Source organism: Suncus etruscus, chromosome 11, assembly GCF_024139225.1.
Source record: "Suncus etruscus isolate mSunEtr1 chromosome 11, mSunEtr1.pri.cur, whole genome shotgun sequence".
In the NCBI taxonomy this organism is placed as follows: Eukaryota; Metazoa; Chordata; class Mammalia; order Eulipotyphla; family Soricidae; genus Suncus; species Suncus etruscus.
The window spans coordinates 93,738,615-93,749,574 of NC_064858.1; the positions used below are offsets into that span (position 1 = coordinate 93,738,615).

The following is a 10,960-nucleotide window of genomic DNA, read 5'->3' on the forward strand; positions in this document are numbered from 1 at the left end:
AAAAAAAAAAAAGTGCCTGCTACAACAGGCTGGGACAAGGGTGGGAAAGAGGGAAGCAGTGATGGTACAGGATGCACTCTGAGAACATTGGTAGAGGGAGGTTAACACTAGTGGTGGGACTGGTGCTGAAACATTGTATGACTAAAATAAAAAAGAAAAGAAGGAAATAAAAAGAAAATTTAGTTGAATCTTACAATTCATTTCAAACCTCCACTAGGGATATTTTACATGATATTCTTGAGTTCTGAGTTAAAGAACACATGACTTAAAATACTTGGAGTCAAAGAGCTAAGTGGGAGGCAAATGGGGTGAGGTGGACTGGTAGAAGAGAACATGGGTGAAGGGACTGGTGCTGAAACACTGTATGCCTGAAACCTAATCACAAATAACTTTGTCATTTTATGGTAACTAATTAAAATGTTTTTTAAAAAATACCCATAATTAATCTTCAATTTATAAGAAGTAATAAAAATTTAACATTTAGGGCCCGGAGAGATAGCACAGCGGCATTTGCCTTGCAAGCAGCCGATCCAGGACCAAAGGTGGTTGGTTCGAATCCCGGTGTCCCATATGGTCCCCCGTGCCTGCCAGGAGCTATTTCTGAGCAGACAGCCAGGAGTAACCCCTGAGCACTGCCGGGTGTGGCCCAAAAAATTTTAACGTTTAACTATTATAAATTAAATACGTATATCAGTCAATAAAGCCCTTCCCTCAGATCAGGCAAAAATAACAGATTATACGAGTCAGCACAGAAGTGTTTTAGAACAAACATAAAGTCTGCTAAAATGAAAATAGCTTCAAAACTTACAGCATTGGAGAACGTCATTCCCTTCTCTCCAATGAGAGCCTTTGTTTTCTTTAGAGGAGTCTGTAAAGCAAGCAACTTTCTGTTAGATGATTTCTTGCAAAATACAATGTAAACAGAAACCAAAATTTGCACATTTTGTATCTTCCACTCAAGTGTTCACTCCCAAGTGATCAACTCTGATACTAAACATCCTAGAGAGTACTGTGTGATTCTGGAGATGAGTCAAACAGGTTTGGTGACAGATAATTCCTACATAGATGTTCAAGGTGTCTTGATACGTGAAGAAAGACAAAGTTATTAGTCTAGCAAATGCTGATTTCTTTTTTTTTTTTTTTTTTTTTTTTTTTTTTAGTTTTTGGGCCACACCAGCGTTGCTCAGGGGTTACTCCTGGCTGTCTGCTCAGAAATAGCTCCTGGCAGGCATGGGGGACCATATGGGACACCGGGATTCGAACCAACCACCTTTGGTCCTGGATCGGCTGCTTGCAAGGCAAACGCCGCTGTGCTATCTCTCCGGGCCCGCAAATGCTGATTTCTATGTAATGAAATCTTAGTGCCCTTTGCTCACGTGACCCATCAACAACCACTTGTGAGAAAGGGAAAAACTATGTCTTTTAATTCAGGTTCAGAAGCAGGAGATTAAGAAAGCATACAGGGGAAGATTTCCCCCATTTAAGACACAAATAAGACAGCAACTCACTTGTGAAAGGCAGAAACGATCCAAAATTTGGAAACTGACTCCACTATCATCTTCTCAGTCATGGCGCCTAGTAGCCATTTTCAACTGTTAAGTCACAGGCTCTCTGCACTATACCAATTACCAGCAAAAGTAAAGTTCTGAACCATATGCATTAAGATAAGACCTGGCCATAAATTACATATATTTATTTATTCACTCATTTCTTTTGGTTTTTTTGTGGCACACCTGGAGATGCTGAGGGATAGTACCTGACTTTGTACTCAGGAATTACTCCTGGTGATGCTCAGGGGACCATATAGAATGCCGAGGATCAGACCTGGGTTGGCTGCATACAAGGCAAGCAATCTAATCCAAGTACTATCGCTTCAGCACTACTTATATCCTTTAGATCTTTGGTTCAAAACTTAATATCTAGAAAAGTATAAAGGAGGGGTTGGAGAGATAGCACAGTGGTAAGGCCTTTGCCTTGCATGCAGAAGGATGGTGGTTCGAATCCCGGCATCCCACATGGTCCCCCGAGCCTGCTGGGGGCGATTTCTGAGCGTAGCACCAGGAGTAGCCCCTGAGCGCTGCCGGGTGTGACCCAAAAACGGGGGGAAAAAAAAGTATAAAGGAAAATTCATTTCAAATTCTAGATGGACAATATGGTATGAGATGGTTTTTTAAATTCTAATAACAGGAACACTAATCATCTGTATTCAGACCTCACACTGTAAAAAAGGCTGTTGATGAAACTTATTTCAGATGTATTTTAAGAGTCAGTTCATGATTCTAAAATATCTTGAGATGTAAGCCTCAATTGTAATGATTGCAATTTGAGGTACTTTGTTGTATATTTCCTTAAAGGTAATCCAAATATGACATTAAAGTCTTATTTTTAGCACTACATTAATGACATGCCCCTATTGTTTTACACAGCAGAAAACCAAAAGAAATCTTTAAACTCAAAGGAATTTGAATTCTAACTTATTCAAGAAAAGGTTTTGCAAGGAAGGACCGAGGTCTGATCCCCGGCGTCCCATATGGTCCCCCCCAGGGGCAATTTCTGAGCGCTTGGCCAGGAGTAACTGCTGAGTATCAAACAGGTGTGGCCCAAAACAACAAAAACAAAAACAAACAAACAAAAAAAAGAAGAATTTTTGATGATTTCATGAGTAGATCCACATAATTCCCAGGTGACGCTACAGTCAATTAAGGCTTCTTAACTGTTTCCCTATTAAACCCCCTTTCACCCTACAAATGTTATGCAACCCAAGGTATATAGGTATAAATAACAGATACACAAATCAAACACTTCCTGATAATAAGTTATAAATCAAGAAGATATTTAAAAAAAAAAAGTTGGTGACCCACAGGTTAAGCATCCAGGCTCTAGATGGGGGCTTTCAATAGCCACTCTGTGGACCAGTGCTAAGCCAAAAGAAATTTCCTTTCAGGCCATGACAAAGTAACCACTTAATACATGCTTTGTTTAAATTAAATGAAAAATTTAGATGAAAATTTCATTAGATGAAAAATACATAACATAATTGTCTTTGATTTCTGCCCTAGTGGTGTCCCAAATACTTCTATTTTACCCAGTACAATTGCAAAAGGTTGAAAACCACTGTCTGCTACATAGCAGGTCTTTGAACCTTCAGAGGCAATGTTGCCTCTGAACATATCACAGCACTCCCTTCAGGTAAATAACACTGGTCTATAAAACTATACTGGCTGGATAAGGAGTTGTGTTTACAGTGAGGATATTGGAAGGGGATCTATGAATGAATGAGATTTAATCATACCTAGTGAGCATGCAAAGCAAGTGAAGAACAGTTAACTGTAGAGCCATACTGTGTGATTAGGAGACGTCAGATGTGTGCTACATAAATCAGGGTAACATGAAGATCACGGAAGGGAAGAACCCATTAGACAGTGGCCAAGAAACGTTTCATTCAGGAGGGAGCTCTGATATTGAGAGTCATCAGTTAGCCTCACAAAGGTCCAAGAGGAGTGAACAGAATGCTAGTGGAGAGACACGCATGTGGGAAGAAGGATGTAGAGCAGAAAGTGGGGTAAGGCCAAGGATATGGAGGTAGGCAAAACTATGCCAGGACATGGGCTACACATGAATTGGATTTTAGTGTAAGAAATTGACATTTGGGACCGGAGAGATGGTACAGCAGGCTGCACATTTATTTACCTTGCACAGGACTGATTCAAGTTTTATCCCTCAACCTCCATAAGGTCCCCCAAGCTCACCACCAGTTAGCCCTGAGCATCACCTGGTATAACCCCAAAATAAAACAAACAAAAATTTACATTAACCATTCACACTAGACTAGCAGTAATACAAATGAAAACCAAAACCAGGTCTCAATGAAACAAGTTCCAGATAAGAATGACATTGATCAGGAGTATGTGTCCATGCTAATCTAAATGCTAAAATGGGTCCTTAGGATTGAAGCAAAGACGGCAACTGGTCTGGGAAAGGTCTGAAAACTTTACCAGCAGTTTTGATCAAATGTTACCTGTCCTAAAGGGTTTTTATTTTTCTTCCAAAGACTTTCAATTTTTTTTCTTGCACATCAGTTAGGCTTCTTCTCATCCATGGACTTCAAACGATTTCACCCTGAACTTGAGAAGGAGCAGTCACAAACAAATCAGGGAAGGTTCAGGCCTCTGGGCACAGCCACACTCCAAAGTTCAAAGTTTGAAGCCTCTGTCAGGATAGTGGAAAACACTCTCTTTTTAGAGAAAATGATTTGAGAGCGGAGAAAGAGGCTCATAAGTAGTGCTCAGTGGGCTTTTAGGTCACTTCTGATGAAACTTAGCCACTTAATGCTTGAGCTTTGAGGTGCTGGGGAAACCATGTGACATTGAGGCTCAAACTCAGGTCTTAGTGCATACTAAACATATGTCTCTGATCACTGAGCAAATTTCCTGGCCTCAAGAACAAATGATTTTAAAAAGGGAAATCTGTGCTTCTGTAAAGAAAAATGTGTTTACCAAACTATAATGACATTTATGCAAAATTAAGAAACAGCAGGGCTGAAGAAAAAGTTCAGTGCGTAAGGTGCTTGCCTAGCAAGCCACTGATCCCAGTCAATCCTTGGGACCACACATGGCCCCCAAGCACTTCAGAAGTGATCACAGAGTTATGTTCCCAAACCAAACACAAATCTAAATCAGAAACCAAAACTGAAATTAGAGTCCCAATGAAGGGAACTGAAATAAATTCAGTTAATGGGGCTGGAGTGATAGCACAGCAGTAGAGTGTTTGTCTTGCACTCGGCCAACCTGGGATGGACTCGGGTTCAATCCCCATCGCCCCCACATGGTCCTCCAAGCCTGCCAGGAGCGATTTCTAAGCACAGAATCAGGAGTAACATCTGAGCACTGCCAGGTATGTGGAGTACCCCCCCCCCAAATAAATCCAGTTAAATATAAACGGGCATATTAAGTAGTCCTTTGCCTCACTGATAGCCCCAATGTCACCTGAAGCAGCTCTGATTCACAATGTGGCTATGCTAACTGGTGTACATGGAAGAAAGACCAGTCATTATCACAGTATTTTATAGAGAAGAATTATAGAAAAGAAAAAAGCACAGTCTCTGTGATCACAAGATACCTCCAGTTTGCCCCATATTGCCTAAGTCAAACTTGCCCACGTTATTTAATCATTCCCTCCACAATAAAAAAAATGTGGGGCCGGAGCAATAGCGCAGTGGTATGGCGTTTGAATTGCATGCAGCTGATCCAGGACAGATCTCAGTTCGATCCCTGGCGTCCCATATGGTCCCCAAGCCAGGAGCGATTTCTGAGTGCAGAGTCAGGAGTAAACTCTGAGTGTCACTGGGTGTGGCCCCAAAACAAAACAAAATTTCTACAGCAGTGGTCCTTACAGTGACCAGAATCCCTCAGTCTCACTGACTCCAAGTAGATTTTCAATGACATTAACCTTTTGCTTTTCTCTAAGTCTGGCTTGAAAACTCGAGGTGAAACAGTCTAAGAAAGACTATAGAAGATGATACACTTCTCCAGAATTGGGGGCATTAAGCTTTTATTTATTTCCTCTGTTCAATTTTGGCCCCTCCATAGTAAAAATATAAAGAACAATCTGCTACCAGTTCAAAGAAACAGATTTAATAAACATGCTAAGGGACAAGACCGTATCTGTGGTGGGCAAGAACAGAAGAAACTGAATTCTGACTTTGTATGTGTACAGTGTGATCGAACTCAAAGTCTCATACTCTCAAAGAAAGTATTCTATGGCTGAGCTATAACCAAACTAGAAACTGAATTTTGAAGGTCTTATACTTTGGGAGGCCTTCCAAACAGTTTCTGGGGCTGGGTGGAGGGGCCCCTGCTGGTGACACTTGGGTCTGGTAATGCAGGTCCAACAGTTCAGTATCTTGTTGCCACCAGGACCATACCTGGCAGTCCTTGGTAGGCCACAAGGTGCCAGAGATGGAAATCAGAGCCTTCAAGGCCAATTATGTGGCCCAGCCCTTTGTGCTATTTTCCTTGAAGACATATTGGGGGTGGAGAGTGATAGTAAGCATTGGGGCCAAACTCAGTGCTCAAAGGCTGATTCTAGTTCAGTATACTTGGGGTCCATGTGTTGCTGGGGATTGAACCTAGGGTTCCTGCAATGAAAAGCATTTGCTCAGTCTCCTGAGGCATCTCCCAGACTCCAGAATATATTATATTTAAGTGATGAATTGTTTTACACAGTGACTTGAGGTCCCTGTAAGCAGGAGGCATCAATTTCTGGCACAGTCCCAATGCAATCTTAGCAACATTCTCTTTCGAATCCCTGGCCCCACAAGTGTGCCATCTCTTGATTGAGGCAAACCTCAACCAGATGTGTTCCTCCTAGGGATATATCCTAGGAACACAAAAATACAACACAAAAATCCCTTCCTCACACACATATTCATTGCAGCACTAGTTACAATAGCCAGACTCTGGAAACAACCAAGATGCCTTCAACAGATGAATGACTAAAGAAACCGTGGTACATATACACAATGGAATATTATGCAGCCGTCAGGAGAGATGAAGTCATCAAGTTTTCCTATACATGGATGTACATGGAATCTATTATGCTGAGTGAAATAAGTCAGAGGGAGAGAGACACAGAATGGTCTCAATCATCTATGGGTTTTAAGAAAAATAAAAGACATCTTTGCAATAATTCTCAGAGACAATGAGAGGGCTGAAAGGTCCAGCTCATGACATGAAGCTCACCACAAAGAGTGGTGAGTGCAGTTAGAGAAATAACCACACTGAGAACTATCATAACCATGTGAATGAATGAGGGAAGTGGAAAGCCTGTCTCGAGTGCAGGTGGGGGTGGGGTGGGGAGGAGGGAGATTTGGGACATTGGTGGTGGGAATGTTGCACCAGTAAAGGGGGGATGTTCTTTACATGACTGAAACCCAACTACAATCATGTTTGTAATCACGGTGTTTAAATAAAGATATGAATGTTTATTAAAAAAAAAAGTGTTCAAGCACAACAAAAAAATGGGGTGTTTGATGAGTACAGCAATCCCGTTCCCTCTAAAGTGACAAGGGGTTAGGGAAAAGGAGGAGCTAGGTCATGCTGTAGAACACACTTTTAGCATTCACAAGATCCCAAATTCAATCCCTGGCACCACATGGCCTCCAAACTGGGCTAAAGTGGTCCTGACTAAAAAAAAAATTTTTTTTTTAAATTGTGATGTGAACAACTGACCTTTAAGTGCATAAGTCTAGAGTAGACTATTAGTTTTAGAGATGGCTTGCTATTTTTTAGACAATTCTCAAAAATAAAATTTTTTAAAAAGACATAATAATAGATTCCATGTACATCCATGTATATGAAAATTTCATAATTTCATTGGAAGCATGATTAAAAACAAAATAAAATCCAAGGGGGTAATAAAGTCCGTATTCTTCAAATAGTCAATGGAGCTGGCAGAAACCAACAGGTAACAAGGCACAGATGAGAAGAAAACTGTGAGTTAAAATGCAACTATGAGCCAGGAAAGACTCCTACAGCATATTTACTTCACAGCCCAGACATATATTCATCCATATGAACAGGATTATCTTTACCATATGGATACACTCTATTCTTTATTTTCCGTAGGAAAGTAAAACCGCTTCTAGCTTCAAAAGTCACTAAGTTATGGTGTTTCCGATTCAGTAAAATCTGCTTGAAGCCTCATACTCTCAGCATTTAGCGGAAAATAAAAAGAGAACTGAAACAAAACCAATTATAGTACGTATTTTTGTTTGTTTGTTTGTTTTGTTTTGGGGCCACACCCGGCGGTGCTCAGGGGTTACTCCTGGCTAACTGCTCAGAAATAGGTCCTGACAGGCACAGGGGACCATATGGAACACCGGGATTCGAACCAACCATCTTAGGTCCTGGGTCGGCTGCTTGCAAGGCAAACGCTGCTGTGCTATCTCTTCGGCTAGTATGTATTTTTAAAAGAGTAAGAGGCACACCCTAGCCTGGATCAGGGCAAGAGTCGATTTTTATCCAGGCTGCCTTGGGCATTCCACTTTCTGCACCTTCTATGAGTGGGGTTGTTGGGTGGATGTTCCTAAGGTCACCAAACACTAATACAGAAGAAAAATCAACTCCAGAAAAGAATGTTTCTGAAACACTCTCACGACAATATCCAACTGATGAGGGCCTGGGATGTGGATCAAGTGGTTGGGCTTCTGCCTTGCATGTCTGAGGCCCTGGGTTTGATTCCTGGCACCAGGAGAATTGCATAGTGACTCAAGAGCATTGAGAGATACTTGAGCACCAGTCTGGTGTGGTTCAAAAAAACTGAAAATCTCCATCACTCCACAAACCTAGTCAATATAAAATGGGAGGCACACTGGTAGCACCCAAGGCATCATCCAGGTGGGCAACTGGGCTAAATTAATTCACTCGATTTTCATTACTATGTACCAAGCACACCTGAAATAGACGGATGAGTTCTATTTCTGCGATTATCTTATTACTATCCAGTGCAGTTACCCTTTAAGGCAGCCCAGGGTAGCCTAGGGCTCTTCTACATAGAAGCTGAACTCCTCTGATCTTCCTCATTCCAAGAGAAAAGCAACCAAAGGGCTTTGAGTGCAAAGTTTGTGAAGTTTTGTCTAAAGCCAGCCCTAAGTGGCGTCCACAGGTTTATCCTGAGGTCTTAGGCTCTGCAGCTTTAAGGTCCAAGAGTCCAACACCAGGAAAGAGGGAGAAAAGTGAGTGGGAGAGATAGAAAGAGGGAGAGAGAGAACTGAGTGCTGAGAGAGAGGAAGAGAGAGAGAGAGAGGAGAGATAGAAAGAGGAGGAAGAAACCTGAGAGTGCAAGAGAGTGCGAGAAGAGAGATAGAAAGAGGGAGAGACAGCTGGGTTCTGAGGAAGAGAGAGGGAGGGAGCTAAGAGGGGAGCGTGGGAGAGAGGGAAAGCGGGAGAAGGAGAGAGAAGAGAGGAGAGATAGAAAGGGGGAGAAAGAGCTGAGTGCTGAGAGGGAGAGGGAAAGAGGTAAACAGAGAGGGAGAGAGGGAGAAGAGGGTGAGGGAGAGAGGAGAGATAGGAGAGAGCTGAGAGTGCGAGAGAGGGAAAGAGGGAGAGAGGAGGGAGAGATGTAAGAGAGAGGGAGATGAGAGGAGAGGTAGAAAGAGGGAGAGACAGGTGAGAGCTGAGAGAGGGAAAGAGGAAGAGAGGGAGAGATCTGAGAGGGAGAGAGATGAAAGGAGAGATAGAAAGAGGGAGACAGCTGAGTTCTGAGGGAGAGAGGGAGAGACAGGTAAAGAGAGGGATAGAGGGATAGGAGAGAGGGTGAAGGGGAGGGGAGAGAGGAGAGACAGGAGAGACAGCTGAGTGCTGAGAGAGGAAGAGAGGAAGAGAAAAGAGAGGGAAAGAGGGAGAGAGGAGGGAGAGATCTGAAAGAGTGAGAGAGACAGAGAGGAAAAGAGGGAGCGACAGCTGAGTGCTGAGAGAGGAAGAGAGGGAGAGAAAAGAGAGGGAAAGAGGGAGAGAGGAGGGAGAGATCTGAAAGAGTGAGACAGAGGGAAAGAGGGAGTGACAGCTGAGTGCTGAGAGAGGAAGAGAGGGAGAGAAAAGAGAGGAAAGAGGGAGAGAGGAGGGAGAGATCTGAAAGAGTGAGAGACAGAGAGGGAAAGAGGGAATGACAGCTGAGTGCTGAGAGAGGAAGAGAGGGAGAGAAAAGAGAGGAAAGAGGGAGAGAGGAGGGAGAGATCTGAAAGAGTGAGAGACAGAGAGGGAAAGAGGGAATGACAGCTGAGTGCTGAGAGAGGAAGAGAGGGAAAGGAGAGAGAGGAGAGAAGAGAGGTGGAAAGAGAAAGAGATAGAAAGGGAGAGAGCTGAGAGACAGAGATAGAAAGGGAGAGAGCTGAGAGAGACAGAGATAGAAAGGGAGAGAAACAGAGAGATAGAAAGGGAGAGAGACAGAGAGATAGAAAGGGAGACAGAGAGATAGAAAGGGAGAGAGCAGAGAGAGACAGAGATAGCAAGGGAGACAGAGAGAGATAGAAAGGGAGAGAGACAGAGAGAGATAGAAAGGGAGAGAGACAGAGAGAGATAGAAAGGGAGAGAGGCAGAGATAGAAAGGGAGAGAGACAGAGAGAGAGAGAAAGGGAGAGAGCTGAGAGAGACAGAGAGAGAGACAGAAAGGGAGAGAGCTGAGAGAGACAGACAGAGATAGAAAGGGAGAGAGACAGAGAGAGACAGAGAGAGGGGACAGCAGAGAGCAGAGCGCGGGCGGGGCGTTACCATGCCGCCCAGCTCCTGGTCCTGGTCGTCGGTGAGCAGCAGCACCACGTTGGGCCTCCGCGCGCCGGCCGCGCCCCCGGGGACCCCCAGCAGCAGCCCCAGAAGCAGCAGCAGCAGCAGCCGGGCCCCCCCGGCTCGAGGCGGGCGGCGCATGGCGGGCGAGCAGGGCGGCTGCAGGGCCGAAGAGCCCGAGAGCAAAGCGCGGCCCGCGACCCAGTCGGTCAGGCGCTTTCTCCTCCGCGAAGTCACGTGAGCCGCCGAGGGGCGGGGCGCCGCGTGTCACGTGACGGCGGGGTGGGCGGGGTCGGAGGAACCCGGAAGTGGGCGGTGCCGCGAGCGATCGCGCGTCACGTGACGGCGGGAGGTGGGCGGGGCCGGGGAACCCGGACGTGGGCGGTGCTGCGAGCGGCCCGTGGGTGGAGCACAGGTTGCCTTAAGCACAGCGGTTGGGCATCGGCCTGCCTCGCAGCTCATCCTGGAAGGACAGTAGTTCGAATCCCGGCATCCCATACAGTTCCCTGGGACTGCCAGGAGTGATTTCTGAGCACAGAGCCAGGAGGAGCCCCTGGTGTGACCCCCAAAAATACGAAAAAATAAAAGGAGGGAGATGACAATCTTGCAAAGGGAATGAGGACTCTATTTTTCAGAGAGTAGTACAATGGGTTGGTGGGGTCAAGTGTAGACTCAACCCT

General features: G+C 44.5%; 1 protein-coding gene across 1 annotated transcript in view; it reads right to left on the reverse strand.

The window, feature by feature from the left end:
• The window catches only part of GNS (glucosamine (N-acetyl)-6-sulfatase), a 47,515-nt gene extending 37,070 nt beyond the window's left edge, over nt 1–10,445 (reverse strand). The window contains exons 1-2 of the mRNA XM_049782755.1: nt 10,269–10,445; nt 809–868 (exon numbers count right to left, since the gene is read on the reverse strand). Coding sequence (XP_049638712.1) covers nt 809–868; nt 10,269–10,421 — 213 coding nt within the window. The 5' untranslated portion in view covers nt 10,422–10,445. The remainder of the gene's footprint in view (nt 1–808; nt 869–10,268) is intronic.
• Nucleotides 10,446–10,960: the final 515 nt, after the last annotated feature.